The sequence below is a fragment of the Myotis yumanensis genome, unplaced genomic scaffold, assembly GCF_028538775.1.
Source record: "Myotis yumanensis isolate MYYU_CA2020_CCGP unplaced genomic scaffold, mMyoYum1.0.hap1 SCAF_17, whole genome shotgun sequence".
In the NCBI taxonomy this organism is placed as follows: Eukaryota; Metazoa; Chordata; class Mammalia; order Chiroptera; family Vespertilionidae; genus Myotis; species Myotis yumanensis.
In genome coordinates, this window is record NW_027223768.1 from 19369323 (window position 1) to 19390751 (window position 21429).

A 21429-nucleotide genomic window follows, 5' to 3' on the forward strand; every position below is an offset into this window, starting at 1 on the left:
CAGAGGCTGCTAGGGGAACGGGCCATGCAGGGCTGGGTTATGTGTGTGACACCAGCGCCCTCTTTAAGAAAAGCAGTAAGGCAATCATGAATACCCAATTCATCACGTGGCTCCAGCTGGGGTCTGCTCCTCCGTCTGTTCCGAGTTCCATGTTGAGTGGCCGTCTTGGGGTCCCCACTGTGCAGTGAAAACTAGGGTCTCGCTCACATTGCTCTTTGCCTGCACTTGCCACCAGAGTCTGAGAGTTTGTGCCATGAGCAACAATCATTCAAGTTGGTGCTACCGAGAAATAACAACATAAGGCAGAGAAAAGAAAAAAAAGGGGGGGGGGGATTAGGTTAATTATTACAGCGTGAAGGAAAGAAACATTTGAGGAAAAGGATTGTTTGGGCTGTAAATACACTGGGAAGTCAGTGCTCGGTGGTGCACTGCGTGTGTGTGTGTGTGTGTGTGTGTGTTAGAGAGAGAGAGAGAGAGAGGACGGGAAGCTCCCTCTCACCCCTCTGCCCCGTCCCCACTGAAGGATAAGCCCCCCCACCCTTGGTGCTCGGTGCTCAGTGCTGGGGCCCCACTGGTCCTGCAGCTCTTTATCTGCCTTACGTGGATTAGTCTGTGGGTGGGAAATCCTGGCGGGGGGCACAGTGCTGGGGTCCTGGCTCCGGAGCCAGCACTCAGACCCAGCATTGGCTGCTTGTTTCCAGGTCTGCAGCCCGGGATGGACTATAAGATCACAATTGTCCCCATGCGAGGAGACCTGGAGGGCAGGCCAATCTTCCTGAATGGCAGGACAGGTAAGAACTGCCTGGAGGTACCGGAAGCTTTCCTCACGTTTGCCTTCTGATGTTTTTCTCAGCTGACTCCCATCTGGGCAAAACTCTGGGATTTGTGTGTAGAGATAGTCTATCTTTGTGTCCTGAAATCTGTTTTGGGGGCAAAGGGCTGTTGGATTCAGATTGCAGAAACCTTTCAGATCACACTTTTAAAATTTACTATTATTATTATTATCATTATCATTATCATTATCATTATTAAAGGGCTTATCTCGCCCCTCTTGAAGCAGTCTCTCAGCGTAGGGTTCAAGCAGAGGCCAGTGTCCACCTGTCTCGGGTGGTGGAGACAACCTCTTGCGTGTGTAAACTGTGGAACGAGGTCACCCTGAGGAACTAGATCTTGAGCATCCGTGGTCTTGACCAGCCAAATGACTTCTCTAATTTTTCTTTTTCACATATTTTTACGAAGAAATTGATGGCCCAACCAATGTGGTCACTGATCGAGTGACTGAAGACACGGCGGTGGTGTCCTGGGACCCCGTCCAGGCTGTCATCGACAAGTACATGGTGCGCTACACCTCCTCCGACGGGCAGTCCTGGGACACAGCGGTGCCCAGGGAGCAGAGCAGCACAGTCCTCACGGGCCTGACGCCGGGGGAGGCATACAGAGTCCATGTGTGGGCCGAGCGGGGCGGCCAGGAGAGCAAGAAGGCCAACACCACGGCCCTGACAGGTATGGACGGAGCAGGATCCTCGCTTCAGGGGGTGAAGCATCCATCTTATATAAAAACTGCTGTTTGAAATTTTAACCCTGCTATTTCTGGCTCCTGTAAATGCTTGCTGGCTTAAATAATAAGGAAAATAAGACTACTCCCATTTCAGAGAGGCCATTAAACCTTCCCCAGATGAAGTTATCAGTGCTGGCGTCAGGCCAAGCCTTGGTCGAGGTCTTAAAGCGCCAGCACATAGGGCCCTTTAAGAACCTGCAAAGGGAACCGGAAAAACCCCATATTGGGGAGACAAAGAGGGTAAGATGGTATAAATACAGGAAACTTCCTGTGTGATTTCGCCCAGAATTTGAGAGGTGTTTTCCTCTGGGCCCGCATGTAATAATAATAAATGTAACTCCATCTCTCTAAGCGTTGCTTGGTTCTTCTCCGGTTTTTCTGTAACAGGAGGAAGCTGACTTTTGAATCAGGAGGCTGGTGTCCATCGGCCGCAGCTCTTTTCTTTGTAAGGGTTGGGGTGGGGCTTGCAGAAGCAATTTCAAATTGCATAATTATGAAGTTTTTCATTTTTAAACCTCAAACAAAAGAGACCAGTCTTTTTATTTGATATAGAAGGTCACACTTATTTGGGTTGGAATTCCATACGCAGCTCCCTCAGAGAAGGGTAACTTACTTTATAATTTTCATTTTTTGGTTGTGAAAACTCAAAACGTTTGGAAGTTGAATGCTCGTCACAGTTTGCAGTGAAGGTACAGGCACTTCGCATGTGAACTGGAGCTCCCTTTCAGGTGTGGGAATGGTTCGTGTCCCGACTCAACACTCACCAAACTACCGATTCCGCCCTGGGGCTCGCAGAAGCCATGAGCTCCCCATACTCCACCCAGCGCTCTGCTCAGTTCTGGCAGGTGTCCCGAGGCTGCCTGGCATACCCAGGACACTTTCCGCTTATACCCTCCTCGGCACTATCCCTGGGTTCACAGAAGCTGGATCCTGGAGAACACTCGAGGCTTCCAGCACTTGACAGGAAATCATGGAGAGAGATTCTAACCCAGGTTAATCACGTATACGCCCAACAGTTTCTACAAGTAGGGTTATTTCGATCAGCACAGACCTCAAATGCCATCAGCTAGAGTCTTGTTTTTTTAACCAGAGACCATAATGTTTTTGTTTTTTTTCTAATGTTTTTTTAAATTGATTTTTAGAGAGGAAAGAAGAGGGAGAGAAAGATAGAAACATCAATGAAGAAAGAGAATCATTGATCAGCAGCCTCCTGCACACCCCACACTGGGAACTGAGCTTGCAACCTGGGCATGTACCCTGACTGGGAATTGAACCTTGACCTCCTGGTTCATAGGTTGATGCTCAACCACTGAGTCATGCTGGCCAGGAGGCATAATGTTTGCAGTGGAAAGAACTGGCAGCTCCTATTTCCAGGATAATTTTCTTCCCAAAAACAATATTAGAGCAGATGTTGAGATTTATTGAAGTAGAATTTCTTTCAGGTACAAGGAGTTGGAAACTGAAAGAGCGCTTTCTACAAATTCAGTGGAAAGGAGGAAAAGACCAATTCTTTTTATCCAAAGGCAACTTGTGGAAAAAGTTTACAAAGTTGAGACTTTATGGTGGCTTTGTCTGCACACCCTACTTCTCATGAAACGCAATTAGACCATTCTTGAAATTTCAGACCACTTATTTAATTAAACCCTCAAGTTATCTCAATCATTTGCATTTAACAGACTCTGAAATTTATCGAGGTCATCATTTGGACAACCTGGCCTTTCACGAGCCAGAGAGTTGCTAAATGCTGCACTCTTTTCTTTCTCTTAAAGAAATTGACAGCCCCCAAAACCTGGTGACCGACCGGGTGACGGAGACCACGGCCACCATCTCCTGGGACCCGGTGCAGGCCGTCATCGACAGGTACATGGTGCGCTACACCTCTGCCGATGGAGACACCAGGGAGGTTCCGGTGGGGAAGGAGCAGAGCAGCACCGTCCTGACGGGCCTGAGGCCAGGCGTGGAGTACACGGTCCATGTGTGGGCCCAGAAGGGGGACCGAGAGAGCCAGAAGGCCAACACCAAGGCCCCGACAGGTAATGAGAGAGGTGGTTGGAATTGAATTTTGAGCACATGGTACCAAAAGACACGGCCTGAGTTGAGAGACTTTGCAAAGCAAGTCTTAACGCTCAAACAGGACAGTGAGTCTAGTGCTTATCTCCGTGAGGTGCTCTTTCCAGCAGCTCTGAGCTGGTCATAAAACCCTCTACCTACTAGAAGAGAGACATAAAGTTGTGCAGTAGCAGTGTTTTTAGCAGACTCAGCGGAGACGTACAGAGGATGTGGCCATTGCAGTGCTGGTGGTAATACTTTCAGAATGATCACCTGTAAAGTAGCCCTTGATAAAATATAAATTAGGTACCCTGAATGTCATGGCAGATGTATGATGGATTGTTTTGATGTGCCATCATGTTGCAAAGAAGACATCATTGGCGGGAGCTGAAAGCCAAGAAAGTATGACAGGTTTATAATGAGTGGTCCTCTGGAATTGAGAACCAGGGGTGACCTTTGCCCTCGACTCCCTCTCAGGGAGAGACTCAGAATGAGAATATCATTCCTTGTGCCAACAAAGCTCCAGATGATGAAATCATGGAGATGGGTTGGTGGATATCTCTACCATGACTTCAAAGCTTAAACTTTCCTAAATATTTTCTTAAGAAATTGACAGCCCAACAAACCTGGTGACCGACCGGGTGACGGAGACCACGGCCACCATCTCCTGGGACCCGGTGCAGGCCATCATTGACAGGTACATGGTGCGCTACACCTCTGCCGATGGAGACACCAGGGAGGTCCCGGTGGGGAAGGAGCAGAGCAGCACCGTCCTGACGGGCCTGAGGCCAGGCGTGGAGTACACGGTCCATGTGTGGGCCCAGAAGGGGGACCAGGAGAGCCAGAAGGCCGACACCAAGGCCCCGACAGGTAATAGAGAGTTGTTCTTCAGCTTCATACTTTGTTCTTATAAAGATAAATGGTGATCAGTCCCCTCCACCCACTGTTCCTCCCATTGTGTATTTCCTTTGTGATCAGTCACTAAATTATTTCTTCTTGAAAGGGAAAAATATAAAGAGGCTTATATGTTAGGATCTGTGAGCTAAGTACTTTTGGGCAATGGCTTTTGCTGTGATCTCTTTGGAACAAGAAGGGTTATTGTTTTCTTGGTGAACAAGTCCTCCTGAGCACTTTGTGCCCTGTTCTGAGGATCCTACGGTTAAAGTAATATTCAAGAAGAGTTCATACTTTTTAAATATTTTCATCTCTATTCCCCGCCCCTCTGCTCTGTCTCTGGGCTAGAAGCCAGCTCCTCTGACTCTGTGTCTGGGCCTCATTCTACTGTGCTGCCTTCTTGAAGATCCAAGAGTCCAGCCATGCACAGACGGTCTTTGTCCATGACACAACTGAAAACCTGTGTATGGGATGGGGAACCTTAAGAACAGGAAGCTGTCTCACCCCAAGCAACATGCCACGAGATCGCAGTCTGCTAATAGTGTTTATTGATCAGCATTTTCCTTTCAGACATTGACAGCCCCCAAAACCTGGTGACCGACCGGGTGACGGAGACCACGGCCACCATCTCCTGGGACCCGGTGCAGGCCGTCATCGACAGGTACATGGTGCGCTACACCTCCGCCGATGGAGACACCAGGGAGGTTCCGGTGGGGAAGGAGCAGAGCAGCACCGTCCTGACGGGCCTGAGGCCAGGCGTGGAGTACATGGTCCATGTGTGGGCCCAGAAGGGGAACCGGGAGAGCCAGAAGGCTGACACCAGGGCCTCGACAGGTAAGGGAGCGTTGCTCTTGGGGAATGTAAGACCTGTCACACTAAGTGTATGGGTGGTTAATTTTTTTTTTCATCCCTGACACTGGTCGAATCCATGATTTATGGAGAGAAGAATGGTGTCCCGTTATAATGGACTGTACCCATCATGCCCACTCCCTTTTACCTGCTTTCCTTACAAGTCAGGGCCTCATGGCTGTCTCCAAGCAACGATTTGCCATGATGGGCACATTGAGCCACATGAATCTTCTGTTGTGGACAGTGTTGAGGGTCCCCTACTGAGTTTGTGAGTGGGAACAGAAAAGGAAAACCCAATGTTGTTTATATTAATATGTTGAAAATTTAACTTTAAAGAAGTAGACTTTATATCTACCAGAGCAAGTTGATGTTTGTGGTTTGCTTACAGTGAATGAACAATATGATGATTCTGGCTTTGAGAATAAGGGTAACTTCTATGTTATATTCCTATCCTATGAGAAAGAGATGAATGACCATATTTCTGTATGGAGATTTAACTAGCAAACTAGTGTTCTGAGTGAATCTATGATATTATAAAGAATATTAAAACTAGGTTTTACTTTTTGCCGATTCGTTTAGCAATACGGATTGAGCACTTTCCATTTGCCCTGTCCTCTATTAGGCAGTGAGAGCCCCGAGGGTTTAGGACACATCCCTCTTCCTTTAGGAGCTCCTGTGTGTGCCTTGCTATTAGAATATTCTTGTATGAAATGGGAGGTCTTCATTGATAGGATGCTAGAAATGATATTAATAGCTGCTGTAAGCAAAGCCTGTGTCTTCCATTGGACCTGATGCTTAACTAACACCATTGTGTGTACAGGGTGGGAGTGTGACATACGCTTACTAAATGAGTAAAGAGATTTGTTTTGCTAAACTCTTAGTAGAGGTAATGGCGTAGATTTTCAGAGTTTGGTCTACTGTGCTTTCTCCTTGAGGAGCCAAAGTCTATCTGGGGAGAGAAGATATATGTCCAGGAAGGAGTTAGAGCATTTGAAATGGAAAAACCACAAAATATGAACATGTTTCACCCCAAGCAAAATAACCACTAGTTTGATCCATTAATAGTGCATAGTGATCAGCATTTTTTATTTCTAGATATTGACAGCCCCCAAAACCTGGTGACTATCCGGGTGACGGAGACCACGGCCACCATCTCCTGGGAGCCGGTGCAGGCCGTCATCGACAGGTACATGGTGCGCTACACCTCCGCCGATGGAGACACCAGGGAGGTTCCGGTGGGGAAGGAGCAGAGCAGCACCGTCCTGACGGGCCTGAGGCCAGGCATGGAGTACACGGTCCACGTGTGGGCCCAGAAGGGGGTCCGGGAGAGCCAGAAGGCCGCCACCAAGGCCTCGACAGGTAACAGGAGGGAGGAGAAAAACAAACTAGGGTCATCACTATGGATTGATCTGTTGGGATCTATGATGAGGTTACTGTGATGAGGGACTCTGGTGTGTTTTAAGAGAGTTTACTGTAAAAAAAACTTCATTACCTAAAGAAAAAACAGAGCAATCTCATGAATATCTTTAAACTCTTTCCCAAAGCCTGTGTTATTAACCACTGTGCTACTCAGTTATAGGCAATTATAGAGAACAAGTTAAACCAATATAAAATTTCTACACCACTGGATTAAAGAAGTGTTCTGTGGCAAGATATTTTATGTAGGTTTGACTTAATAGATGGTGTGTAGTTTGAAAGAACAAGTATTGTCCATGACAGCTGGAGCTCTATGTTCATTTCTACATGAATTAAATTTTCTAAGTGCCAGGCTTGGGATATAGTGGTGAACAAAACAAATATGATTCCTTCATATGATTCTAATTATCTTGAAATCCAGTGGGAAAGATGGACCATCAGCAAACAAACAAATTTTTATTGTAAATTATAAGTTCTGTGAAGGGCATGAACATGGTGTAGGTATAAAGAATGGCAGGGTAGGGTTATTTCTTAGATGGTATGGAGTAATAGTTAATAATGTTGACAGAAATATCCAAATAACAGTTGCTTAAATAAGAAAGAAGTTCATCTCTTTCTTGTGGAATGGTCAGAGTGCAAGTAGGCCAGGGCTGGTATGGCAGAGAACCCAGGTTCCTTCCATATTGTTGCTCAGTCATCCTTCAGGAGTTGCCTTTATCTATATTGTCATCTCATAACCTCACTCCAGCTTGTGGAAAGGGGATGAGGAAAGGAAAGGACATGACAGGAACATTGTAGGTGTCAGTTTTTCTCACATCCCATTGGTCAGATCCAAACTTCAGACATGGTGCCAGACCTTAAGACAAGGGAAGCTGGGAAATGAAGCCTTTTACTGGATGGCCACATGCCAAACATAAACTTCTTTTATACTGTCCTTTCTAACCTACATGTGGTTATATTACATTTTAATGAATTAAAACTAGAATAAAAAAATATTTCCTTAGTTGGATTAGCCACATTTCAAATGATCAATAGCCACATGTGACTAATGGCTACTAAATTGGACAATGTAGATAAAAGAGTATTTCCATCAGTACAGAGAGATCTTTGGATAGTATGCTTGTAGAAGGAGAGGAGAATGGATAGTGGGGAAAACTAGACATTTCTGGCCAAGGGAACAGTATGTGTGATGGCTCTAAGTTGCAACAGCATGCAATGCTGAAGAACTGAGTGGCTGTTGGTGTTGCTGGAGCGTGGAGGGCGAGAAAGAAAGTGGCCCAAGATGAGGTGAAAAGAGGCAAGAAGCAGATCATACAGGACCACGTGCTATATTTATTGGAAGAGTGACATGATGTGATATTCATTTTAAAAAGGTTATTCAGACCATAGTGTGAAGAATGAATGAAAGAGAAGGCAGGTGGAAGTGGGAAGAGTAGTAAAGAGGCTTTGGTAAAAGTCTGGTGAGAGACGATGATGATTGGCACACGGGTGATGGCAGTAAGGTAGAGAAATGGGGATCTCTGGGCACATATTTTGGAGGTGATGACAGGGTGTGTTGATGGGTGAGATGTGGGGCAGGATGAAAATGAGGGATGAAGTATGATCTGTGTTGGGGCATCATTTTCTGAGAGGTAAATGGCTTTGGGGAGGAACATTAAGATGTTTAGCTATGTAAGCTTGGATACTTGTGACCTATTTTGGTTAATTGAGTGATTTATTTTTTGATTCCATACATATTCATTGAGTGTCTAATACCAGCCAGGCACTGTGGTAGATAAGCAATTGTAGATAAGCAGAATTGATATTGGGGAGCCAGAAGCATTCGGTTGGTATTTACAGTTGTGGGTATGGGTGAGATCACCTAGGGCAGTGGTCAGCAAACAGCAGCTCACGAGCCACATGCGGCTCTTTGGCCCCTTGAGTGTGGCTCTTCCACAAAATACCACGTGCGGGCGCACACGTACAGTGTGATTGAAACTTCGTGGCCCATGCGCAGAAGTCGGTTTTCGGAAAGGAGATAGACGAAACATGTATACAAGATGAGTGTGGATGGGAGAGTTGGAAGGGGTCGACCTCAGCAAATGTACCTCAATCAGATTGAGGACGTTTTTAGCAAAGGCCAGCTTAGGAGTACCCTAATTAAGTTAATAACAATGTACCTACCTATATAGTTTAAGTTTAAAAAATTTGGCTCTCAAAAGAAATTTCAATCTTTGTACTGTTGATATTTGGCTCTGTTGACTAATGAGTTTGCCGACCACTGACCTAGGGAGGCGTGTAGAGGAGACTTTGGTGCCCGACAGTTTCAGGTGCTAATGGAGGAGACTCCGAGGATGAGTCAGGGCGTTGGGAAACCAGGGGAGGGTACAGTCATGGAAGCCCAGACCTGGGAGTGTTTCACGAAGGGGAGGGCAGATCAGCTCTGCCAGACACTGCTCAGAAGTAGTCAGGTGAGGATGCTGTTCACTGGACTTGGCCACGTGGAAGTTGTTGGTGACCTTGACGTACAGTTTTAGTGGTGCGATGTGGAAAAGTGCGGGGCTTCGTTGAGGAGTGATGGGAGGTGAGACGTGAAGGCATGTAGTCCTCCTGAGAAGTCTGTAGGTTAAGGGGTGCAGAGGGATGGGAGTCCTAGAGCTTGCTTGTCTAGTAGCGTTGGCGGCAGAGAAGAGACTGATGGTGCAGGAGAGAGGATACGTGAATAGGAGCAAAGGCCTTGAGAAGGTGGTGGGCTCCCAGTTCAGAGTGAACAAGGCTTTTACACAAGAAAAAAATTGTTGTCTCAGTTTTAACACAAGAAAACAGTAGGCCCTTGGACAAGTCTTTCATTTCTCTGGGCTGCCATTCTCCTCCCCTCTTATTAGACAAGGAAGTTGGAAGATATGACTTCTCAGCTCTCAAATTCTGAGAAACAAGTTAACTACATACCATGAGGATAGTGAAGGAAGTTGTTTCAGTAGAATTTGGGGCAACTCCTCTTGCTGCTCAGGTGACTTCCATTGTTATTCCTGTGGGAACCAGAAGAAAATTTCCATACTGGTAAACTCGATTAAGATCTAATGCCTCCCAGTTTTAATATCCAGGGGTTTATTTCTCTGGAAAATGGAAGTCAGGGCCTTTTCACTTCTGTCGATGGAATTGTTTTTGTGTGAAAGAAGTTGAATGGAGAGTTTGGGGTGCTGGGGTGCTGGGATGTTCTCCCCTGGCTCTAAAAGTCAGCCTAGCCTTTTCTTTTTAAAAAGAAATTGACAGCCCCCAAAACCTGGTGACTGACCAGGTGACGGAGACCACGGCCACCATCTCCTGGGACCCGGTGCAGGCCGTCATCGACAGGTACACGGTGCGCTACACCTCTGCCGATGGAGACACCAGGGAGGTCCCGGTGGGGAAGGAGCAGAGCAGCACCGTCCTGACGGGCCTGAGGCCGGGCGTGGAGTACACCGTCCATGTGTGGGCCCAGAAGGGGGACCGGGAGAGCCAGAAGGCCAACACCAAGGCCCTGACAGGTACTGCCAGGGACCCAGACAGGGAACCCTTCACACGTATCAGATGTGGGGAGGGGAGCAGGGGAGACTGTGTCACTGAGGACATTCTTCAGAGGGTTCCCTTTTTACCTTTCTGAGGTCATATGTTGACATAATGGTTCAGATGAATATGAAAGACCATAGAGGAAGGAGTGTCAAAGTAAGACTGCGTGACTGTCCAAGATGGCTGTGCAAAGGCCGCCTCCCTGACTGCCCTGCCCTGCCAGCTCTCATGCTCCCATGCGCCCCCATACAGCCCTGCCTGGGCCTCAGCTCCAGCTCAGAGCACGGGGAGGCCAGGCGCCTCTGCTGTTTCTCTCTTCTAGATAAGGCCGCGGTGGAGCTTCTTCCCTCACTCTCCCCTCCAGTTGGTGATCAGGGGGTCCGATGCCTGTATTTTATGTGCGATGGGCCTCTGGTCTCACTGAGCCTCATGGCGATCAGGCCTTGGGGGTCCCGAGAAGAGCGCTGTGCCCACCCCGAGGTCCATGGACCTCCTTAGTCTGGGCAAGGCCGTCCCCTCTGCAGCCTCATACATACCCGTGGCCACTGGAGTTAGAAGTGATTTGAATTTCTTTATAATAATTATTATTACAATTAATAGGAGTTTTTAACCAAAAAAGTGACACATACTTACATAAAAATTTTCAAACTAACCGAGGTTCTATAGAAAGAAAAACAGTTGTCCACATCCCAGGCTCCCTAATAAGAGTGCTGCTCTCTAGCCCTGGCCGGTGTAGCTTAGCTGGTTTGGTGTACACTAGTACACCAAAAGGTCGTGGATTCGATTCCTGGCTAGAGCACATACCCAGGTTGCAGGTTTGATCCCCAGTCGTTCCATCCTGAATCAGGGCACATATAAGAGACAACTGATCGATGTTTCTCTCTCACACCCATGTTTCTCTCTCTCCCCCTCTCCCTTCCTCTCTAAAATAAATAAAAACATATCCTCAGGTGAGGATTAAAAATAAAAATAAAAAGTGCTCCTAGAGGCAACCAGTACTTACCTCTTTCCTCCCACCCTCTCTGTCTCCCTCACTCCCTTGTTCCTTCCTTCCTCTCTTCCTTTACCTTCCCTTTGCTTCCCTCTTTGCCCATTTTTAAAGGCAGCAATATTACCATGTTCCTGCTTCATGGACATGTGACTAAGACAGACACCTCAAGTCCAAAACCCGGATGGTGGGCAGTCACAGAGGTGGCAGAGCCAGTCTAAGATATTTAAATCGCTAGATTTTTCCTGGCCAGCATGGCTCAGTGGTTGAGCCTTGACCTAAGAACTAGAAGGCCACGGTTCGATTCCTGGTCAGGGCACATGCCCGGGTTGTGGGCTCAATCCCCAGTGTGGGGCTTGCAGGAGCCCACCAAGTAATGACTCTCTGTCATCATTGATGTTTCTATCTCTCCCTCTCCCTTCCTTTCTGAAATAAAAATACATATATTAAAAACAAATAAATAAATCATTCCATCCCTGACTTCAAAGCGGGAAATTCAGTCTTTCCGTGGGATGAGGACACTAAAATCCATACCAGATGTTACGCTTTAGAAAGTCAAACCAAGCTGACATTGCAGAAATTCTACATTTGTCAAAACATCCTAAAACAACAGCTGCCTGATTTCTATTAAAATACTGCAATTCAGTTCTCAGCCGAAATGCTACTGGGTATAAAATAGCCTGGAGACATCTTTTTTGGGAACTTCGAAATTAAAATCACCTTCTATAATGACTTTTCAAAATGGAAATTTCCATTCATATCTTATTTGGTTGGGAAAACATAGTCTTTTGACCAATTACTTTGCTTTAGTTTTTCTGGTCCACCATGCACACATCCCTGTGTTCCCACTGGCATTTGTGTGGGAGAGTAACTGGGAACTAGAGGGAGAGCTCTGCTTTTTCTCTTTTCTCTTGCCTCCCTTTCCTTCCCTTCTTCTCTCTCTCTCTCTCTCTCTCTCTCTCTCTCTCTCTCTCTCTCTCCTTTATACAAACACCCCTTCCATCCCTGCTTCTTTTTGTGCAGAGCAGGCATCTAAGGCCACACACACTTAGATGTGTAAGAAATAGGACTTTATATTTCTCTGTCAACTTAATGTCCATCATAAGCCCTACACTGCTTGTTGGACATGAATCTCAGTGAATTTAGGGTCATGCTCCTTCCCCAGGGCTGATGTAAAGCTGTGTGGTTTCCAGATATCCAGCCGGGGAGCCCATCCTGGGGGGCACCCTGCACTCCGTCATCCTTCCCTGCAGCTGTTTGATGAGATGCCCTGGTTTCCGTGCGCAGGGCCCTTTCGGGTCTGCACTCGCCTATCGTTTCCACGCCACCGTGGGGGCTCTGCCAGCTCTGAATCTAGCCCAGGGGTGGGCAAACTTTTTGACTCGAGGGCCACAGTGGGTTCTTAAACTAGACCGGAGGGCCGGAACAAAAGCATGGATGGAGTGTTTGTGTGAACTAATATAAATTCAAAGTAAACATCATTACATAAAAGGGTACGGTCTTTTTTTTGTTGTTTTATTCATTTCAAACAGGCCGGATCCGGCCCACGGGCCGTAGTTTGCCCATGGCTGATCTAGCCTCTGGTCTAGATTGCTCCTACCCACCACCCTCTGCGGGTCTGCTGGGAAATGGGCCCCAGGGTCACTCCATCTGGGAGGTAACTCACCCCAGCACCAGTTCCTTAATCCTTGTCCTTCCTATGCTTTTGGAAACAAAGGTCATAACGGGCTGGTGGCAAGGAAGAAGAGAGCCTGTGTGAAGGAAAAGACATGGGAGGGTATGTGGGCAGAAAATGTAATACTTCAAAAATTACTTCCAGCCCTGACTGGTTTGGCTCAGTGGATGGAGCGTCGGCCTGCTGACTGAAGGGTCCCAGGTTCAATTCCGGTCAAGGGCATGTACCTTGGTTGCGGGCACATCCCCAATAGGGAGTGTGCAGGAGGCAGCTGATTGATGTTTCTCTCTCATTGATGTTTCTAAGTCTCTATCCCTCTCCCTTCCTCTCTGTAAAAAATAAATAAAATACATTTAAAAAAAATTACTTCCATTACCTTAGTGATAATAATTGCCTGACTTTTGATACACAGACATCGACCCTCCCAGAAACTTTCGTCCGTCTGCTGTTACCCAGTCTGGGGGGGTACTGACCTGGACACGCCCCTCGGCTCAGATCAATGGCTACATTCTGACCTACCAGTTCCCAGATGGCACCACTAAGGTACTGCATGCTCCTGCCTCTTCTCATGGTGCCCATGCCAGCCCCATATGAAGCAACTAACTGGGGTCAGCTTGATTGCTGGTCCCATGACAACCTGCTGATAAATGAGTTGGTCCTTACTGACCACCTGCTGTGTGCAAGGGACAATGTGGGACACAGTCCCTGTGAACATCGGGTCTCATTTTGTAGGATTACCTTGTGCCTGCTCCCAGCTGACCATTGCATGTTTGCTGACCTACATCGGCCCCATGTTTTTTGTTTATCTTCCCCCTTAGCTCCATGAGGAAGGGACTTTTTGTCTGTTTTGTTGAGCGCCTACCACATATGTAGCTGCTCAGTCAAGATTTATTGAATGAATTATTAACTCTTATTTCAAAGATGCTACTTCCCATATGGAATCTGAAGGCCAGTACATTTTCAAAATTTGTCCCAATGGAAAATTGTTGTCCTCTCTCCTTGATGAGGAAGAAAGGGGAGGAGGGAAAAAGGAAAGGCACATTGATGTAATTATTGCTTCAGTGACTCCTTAGGACAGCCCTGCTAGAGGCAGAAACACAGGTTCAGAAGGAGGCCTATTGAGAAACCAGCCATCTCCCTGCCTTGCAGACATGGGGAATGGTTTCACCTCCCCTCCTCACTTCTCAGCCTGGCACGGAGTGCCCCAGTGTGGACCAGAGGGCAGAGGTCCCGGGAGACTGGCGGGTACCCCTCTCCCCCAATTGCTGCTGCCTCATGCTGGCTCCCAGTTCCTGCACCAGCAGGAGGCCATTCAGGAGAAGTGGCTGGGAGGCACTGGGGTCCTGGGCTGCCACTGAGCCCTCAGAGACAAGCACTGCTGCCTGAGAGCTGCTGGCATCGGCCCCAGGGAATGTGATGACGCCCAGGCTGCTGGGGGTGATACACTGAATGTCGCTTCCTGTCTCCTTTGTGTGGTAGGAGGTGCAGCTCGGACGCGGGGACCAGAGGTTTGAGCTGCAAGGCCTTGAGCAGGGCGTCACCTACCCTGTCTCCTTGGTGGCATTCAAGGGTGATCGCCGGAGCAGGAGTGTGTCCATCGCCCTTTCCACAGGTCCGTGGGCTCCTGCTCTCTGAACAAGACATCGTAGAGGCCGAGCCTGGGAGAGGCCAGGAGAGTCTCAGGAGATGTGTCCGCGGGAGGGGTGTCCGCAGGAGGGGTGTCCGAGGGAGGGATGTCCGCAGCAGCGGTGGCCACAGAGCTGTGGGTTCTCTAGCATGGGAATGGGTAGGGTACAGGTTCAGGAGAAGCCCCTTCCCTGGCGGAGAGATTAAGGAGAGGAGCGAAACTTTGGGTGCAGTTGGGTTGGGGAGGAAGAGATGTGAAGTTGACCTTGTTTCTAGTACATCTGGAGGGTTTGATGAGAGCAGAGTGAGTGAAAAGTGAAATGTGAGTGAAGAGTTGGAAGGAGCAAAGTAGTAGGTTATGAATCATTCCCAAGCAAAATGAATTAACTTAAAATAGGGACTGGCCCGCTGCCCTTCTAATGATGCTGCCCTCTGCTCGGCTCCTAGTTGGTGCCCGTTTCCCACACCCTTCGGACTGCAGTCAAGTCCAGCAGAACAGCAACGTCGCCAGCGGCCTGTACACCATCTACCTGCACGGGGACGCCAGCCAGCCCCTGCAAGTGTACTGCGACATGGACACGGACGGTGGCGGCTGGATCGTGAGTTACGCAAAACATGACCCTCACAAAGTATGACCTTCACACAACTGTGAGCCTCACATAAGTATAACCCTCATACAAAACATGGCCCATTCCCTAGCTGGTTTTGCTCAGTGGTTAGAGCGTCAGCCTGCGGACTGAAGGGTCCCAGGTTCGATTCAGGTCAGGGGCACATGCGTAGGTTGCGGGCTTGATCCCGGTAAGGGGCGTGCAGGAGGCAGCCAATCAATGATTCTCTCTCATCGTTGATGTTTCTATCTCCCTCTCCCTCTCCCTTCCTCTCTGAAATTAATACAAATCTACACTAATAAAAGAGAAAAATGGTAATTGGTGTACGACCGCTACCCTTCCGATTGGCTAATCAGCGTATCCTTATGCAAATTAACTGTCAGCCAAGATGGCGGCCGGCAGCCAGGCAGCTGGAAGCGAACGTGAGGTTTGCTTGCTCCAGTGACTGCAGATTCCAACGTTCCCCGCCTGACTTGGCGGCCTCTGAGCCGGCAGTTTGAAACATTCTAACAAATATAGCCGGCTGGGATCTCAGAGCTGAAGTTATACATTGTTTCGATTATAGAACGGCAAACAAACCAGCAGCGGAAGCCTCAGAGCTAGAGCCAGAGCTAAAGCTGGCCCAGAATAAAAAAAAAAAAAAGAAAAAAAGGAGTGGTTGGGAGCTTCAGTCAAAACCCCTAGCCTGAAAGCAGTCCTCAGCCCCTCACCCAGACTGGCCAGGCACCCCAGTGGGGACCCCCACCCTGATCCAGGACACCCTTCAGGGCAAACCAGCCAGCCCCCAGGCCTCTATCCTATATAGTAAAAGGGTAATATGCCTCCCAGCACAGGGATCAGCGGAGCCACGAGGCCTCCTGGCACCAGATCAGCATGACAGGGGGCAGCGCCCAAACCCCCTGATCGCCCTGCGGCTCTGTGTGTGACAGGGTGTGGCGTCCCAACCCCCTGATCGGCCCTGCTCTGTGTGTGACAGGGGGTGGTGCCCCAACCCCCCCCCCCCCCACGGGCCCTGCTCTGTGTGTGACGGGGTAGAGCCATAACCTCCCCATCGGCCCTGCCCTGAGTGTGACAGTGGGGGCGCCCCAACCCCCTGATTGGCCCTGCTCTGTGCGTGACAGGGGGGAGCTCCCCAACCCCCTGATGGGCCCTGCTCTGTGCGTGATGAGGGGGGGGGGGGCAGTGCCCCAACCCCCTGATTGGCCCTGCTCTGTGAGTGATGAGGGGGGGGGGGCAGTGCCCCAACCCCCTGATTGGCCCTGCTCTGTGAGTGACAGGGGACAGTGCCCCAACCCCCTGATGGGCCCTGCTCTGTGAGTGACAGGGGGCAGCGCCCCAACCCCCTGATTGGCCCTGCTCTGTGCATCACAGGGGGTGGCGCCGCAACCTCCCCATTGAACCTGCCTTGAGTGTGACAGGGGGCGGTGCCCCAACCCCCCAATCAGCCCTACCCTGAGCGTGACTGAGGGTGGCATCGCAACCTCCCAATCTGCCCTGCTCTGTGCATGACAGGGGGCGGTGCCCCAACTCCCCAATCAGCCCTGCTCTGAGCCCGACCAGGGGCTGCACCTAGGGATTGGGCTTGCCCTCTGCCACTCAGGAGCAGGCCTAAGCCAGCAGGTCATTATCTCCCGAGGGGTCCCAGACTGCGAGAGGGCACAGGCCGGGCTGAGGGACCCCCTCTTCCCCCCCGAGTGCACAAATTTTTGTGCACCGGGCCTCTAGTATATTTATAAAAAACAAAAAACATGACCCTCACACAAGTATGAGCCTCACACAAGTATGACCCTTACACAAAACCTTTAGAGTAACTGAGATGATTATTCCGATTTTACAGGTAAGTAAAGTGAGGCCCACAAAGGGATGTGCCCAGGCTAAGTCACAGGAGTTAGTGACAAAGTGGAACCGGATTTCAGGACTCCAGCCTCCTCCTCGATCATTGGTCTTCCTGGGGTCATGTGAGGTCACCTGAAACACATGACCTCTTTGGGGGCTCTGCCCTCTGACCTGGAGCCTGTTGTCTGGGTTCCTCATCCTGGCTCCTCAGTACAGAAGCAAGGCCGTTGGGACTTTGATTTGAGAGGATAAGGCCTGAGAGAAGAACATGTGGCGACGTTTCGATCGTGCCCCGTCTGAGTGAGGCTTTATTCTCTTGGGCCGTTGTCTGCTGAAAGCACATGGCCCATCTCTGATGGCGGCAGCCTGGTCCAGGGATCTGAGGCGCTGCCTCGGAGGGTTGCGGTCTGATCCTCTGTCTCCCCAGCCCCTGCTCCCTGCGCCTGAGCAGAGAGAGGCTCTCACTGCCCCAGACCAGCACGCACTTGCCCGCTGTGCACCCGCCACTCGGGGAAGCAGAAAGCTGAGCCCATCCCACTCAAACCGCATTCATTCATGCGCCCTCTCAGGGGCCTGGGAAACCAAAGACACTTGAGCAGCCATGGATAAAATAATACCATCTGATAAGCAGCAACGGAGAAAACTTATTATCCGCACAGCTGCCTCCGATGGCTGAAAGGCAGTAATTGGATTGGAAGGGCAAATTCCTGATGGATCTTTACAAATACGGGAACAGAAGGTATCATAGGAGGTCTTCCACCTGACCAGACCCACAGGCTGCACCTGCTGCTTTTCCTCAGCACTACTGTAGCTCTGAGCATCCTGCCCTGGAGCCCATAATCAGCTTTGGCAGGATGTTTGTACTGCCTAGTGGGCCTTTTTTGAAAGCCAGGGAAGGAGGCATTTGTCTTGGGTGGCCTTCAGAGAGAGATCTGCCAGTGTACCTGCCTGGGAATACCCATGAATTTTCCACAGATATTTGAGTGCCTACTATGTGTCCAGCACTGTTGTACCGAATCAAGAACCACAACAGAACCAAACAGATCCAGGAGCTTGCCTCCTACATCCTGCTCATGCAGAGGACCCCAAGAAAATGGCTCTGCGTTCTCGCTAACCCCAGGCCCACCCGCCGAGGTTATGTGTTCTGGCTGACTCCTAAGGTGACACGTGGCCTGAGAGTCTGTAGAGTCCTCCTCAAAGCCAGCACACCCTGGATGACACGTAGGGACCTGAAAACTTCTCCATCAAACCTCTCACTGGTGGTTTCCATAGTTTTGGGCTCAAGAGTCTATTTGTCACTGAAAGATGACCTTAGTACACTGCTCTTTCCAGTTGAGCTCTCAAATCCTTCTACGGAGGTTCTTCACCAGCCCCGGCAGCTGGGCCCAATCTGATGCATGGGCAGAGGGCCTTGCCCCCGGGTGATGGAGGCCGAGCGCAAGCCTGCAGTGAACCCGGGGAACACTTACGTGGCTCAGATATTTCCATCTTTGTTTTCCATCTTGCAAGTTTTAAGGGCCACATGTGAGGCTCTTTCCACAGGCATTCATTTAAGTGAGATTTTTATTTATTTTTTCTCCGGTTTAGTTGTTCAGGACATCAAGTAAGTCCTAGTGTACCCGGACAGCTGGAGTGTACAACCAGACAGGAAAGATTCCCCCCTGAGACGTTTTTGCTAAGGGGCCCTTGTTTTCCCAGAATAGTTCATTAGACTAGTTCACCTAGAGTGGGAACGTGATTCTCAGTGAGTCAGTTAAGGCTTCCTGATCAAGACATCCACATGATCCCTGAGGGTTAGTTCATTGGGAATCTGATGTAATAAAATGCAAACCAACACTTACTGAGATATAATAACTTATATCCTTACATGCCAGGCTCTGGCCTCAATACTTTATGATTTATTTTTTAAATATATTTTTATTGATTTCAGAGAGGGAGGAAGAGAGAGATAGAAACATCAATGATGAGAGAGAATCATTCATCACTCCACACGGGGGATCAAACTCTCAACCCGGGCATGTACCCTGACCAGAATCAAACTGTGACCTTCTCGTTCATAGATCGATGCTCAACCACTGAGCCATGCCAGCCGGGCAATACTGTATAATTTATTATGATTCTTGACCTTGCTGAAGCCTCATTTAAGAGCATGACAAATGGGCCACCTTGGTCTAATGGTTTAGAGAAGTGAGGCTTGTCAAGGTTAACTAACTTGCTCAAGGACACAGCTGGCAAGCAGAGCACTGGGTCTCGTCTAAATAGTGATGCGGAAAGCATCGGAACCATTGCCCAGAGTTTCCCTGGCCAAGCTGGAGCATTTCCTAACAAGGAAAAGAGATTAGCAGGAAAGCTCCCGTCACACTTGGGCATTGTGTTCATTGATTGGCAGAAGGGACCAAATGCCTTTGTAATGCATCTGTCCTGAGGGCGGGATTTGAGCCTGACCTTGTTACTGGGCGTGTATTTTGATGTGATGTTTGTGGAACTAACATCGGTGCCACATCCACCTTAGGGTTCCACTGTCTGTGACGCAGGGATAGTCCCGGGGAAGGGACTGGAACAATCTCCGTGCTAGGAAACTGACCATGAGCCTCAGAGTGTTAAGAAATGCTTTTTGGAGAATAGACTCAGTAGAGCTGGTTCCTCAAACTTTCCAATGGAAGGGTGAGGGGATCAGTGTTTTATCCTGGCATCAGTCCCCAAACACTTAGCTGTGTGAACTCACATCTGTAACATCGCATCTTACATACTTGCCCTGGAGCCAGCACTTAGCAGATGCTCAGTAAACGATTGCTATGTCAGTGAATCAATGAAGGAGCAATAAGGGGATGAGGGAATGGGGCATCTCTGAAGAAGGCCTGGAGCGAAGGGGCAAGAGAACAGCAGAGCTAACTGGTGTCATTGTTTGCCCGTCCTGCCCACGCAGGGATTCAGGCCGATTCCAACGTGTGGCTCTGCCCTGTCCCATGTGGCCTTCCCCGAGGCAGAGGGCCCCGTGGCAATGAATGGGGGAGCATGGAGCACCCCACCCCCCTCCTGTGCTCCCACTGAAGGTCCTTTGGCTCCAGCTACGTGTGAGGGAGTGCGGGAGAGGCCAGCAGAAATTCTCCGTGTGCCTGGGGAGAGGGAGTGCGGTGGGCATGGTGGGCCCCTGCACCATCTCAGACACGCTCACCTTCCCATCTAGCCTAGGTCTCTCTGTGGGACTCTGCGCTCACACCCAGCTGTGCCTGTGGCCTCTTCATCCAGCAGGAGACCTCAGAAGGGCTCACACCTACCATGTCCCTGTGGGCCCGTGGTGCCCGCACAACCAGTCTTCTCCCCATGGGGACTTCCCAGAACCACAAGAACCGCTCTGGCTTCCTCCCTCTCTGTCACCACATCTGCCACGTTGCCTCTGTCTGTCCTCAGGGCCAGCTCCCTTTCCAGGTCCCCCACCCCCGCTCCTGTCCCTCTCTCTCAGTCACGGCTGCTGAGTGCATCAGAGGGAACGCCATCTCCCTTTCCAGGTCTTCCAGCGGCGGAACACTGGGCAGCTGGACTTCTTCAAGCGCTGGCGGACCTACGTGGAGGGCTTCGGGGACCCCACCAAGGAGTTCTGGTTCGGTACGGACTCTGAGAGTCAGGAAGGCTGGGTGGTGCAGGGGAGATTCCCCTTGAGAACCAAAGGATTAGAAAATAGCCATCGATGAGGATTCTGGCTACTGTGAGGAGGCCACCCTGGCCCCAGAAGTGCGGCGCGTTCTGCCAGCCACTAGGGGCCCTGCTCGCTCTCTCTTCCTTCTGCTCTGTGCTCGAGCAGATGCTCATGGAGAGTGAGGGAGCCGGAAGCGTCCACTGGGAGATGAAAAATTAAAAAGTCACAGTCTGGATGCTCGGTGCCTGGGAGGGTAGGAGACTGTCAGTGAGTGGTTGGTCTCCACCAGCTGTGAGATAAGAGGACAATGAATATAAACCGCTGGTGCCTCAGGGATGGAGCCAGTGGGGCAGGCTCACCCCGGGAGTGCCTGCACCCTGCCCTCCCGGAGGACACAGCCTCCACACTCAATAGCACGACTGCACCAAAGAACTAACAGCAGGAGGAAATGAGCACCTGAAAGAGAAAGCAGGGGGAGGCCCCATTAGCAGAGGAGGTGAAGGCTAAGGTGACGTTTGGTGATTGGAATTCCTTGTTTCTAGGACTCGACAAGCTGCACAACCTCACCACTGGCACCCCCACCCGGTACGAGGTGAGAGTGGACTTGCAGACCGCCAACGAGTCCGCCTATGCCGTGTACGACTTCTTCCAGGTGGCCTCCAGCAAGGAGCGGTACAGGCTCACGGTGGGGAAGTACAGAGGCACGGCAGGTGCGTGCAGTGTTCCTGACAGACCACGAGGCCGCTTGCCCTGTGTCCAGGCCTT

The 21429-nt window shown here is 49.8% G+C and overlaps 1 protein-coding gene across 1 annotated transcript in view; it reads left to right on the forward strand.

The window, feature by feature from the left end:
* The window catches only part of TNN (tenascin N), a 69038-nt gene that overhangs the window by 42011 nt on the left and 5598 nt on the right, over positions 1 to 21429 (forward strand). The window contains exons 7-18 of the mRNA XM_070397211.1: positions 702 to 791; positions 1240 to 1503; positions 3328 to 3591; positions 4214 to 4477; positions 5072 to 5335; positions 6446 to 6709; positions 10009 to 10272; positions 13370 to 13500; positions 14437 to 14569; positions 15031 to 15182; positions 20537 to 20633; positions 21207 to 21374. Coding sequence (XP_070253312.1) covers positions 702 to 791; positions 1240 to 1503; positions 3328 to 3591; positions 4214 to 4477; positions 5072 to 5335; positions 6446 to 6709; positions 10009 to 10272; positions 13370 to 13500; positions 14437 to 14569; positions 15031 to 15182; positions 20537 to 20633; positions 21207 to 21374 — 2355 coding nt within the window. The remainder of the gene's footprint in view (positions 1 to 701; positions 792 to 1239; positions 1504 to 3327; positions 3592 to 4213; positions 4478 to 5071; positions 5336 to 6445; positions 6710 to 10008; positions 10273 to 13369; positions 13501 to 14436; positions 14570 to 15030; positions 15183 to 20536; positions 20634 to 21206; positions 21375 to 21429) is intronic.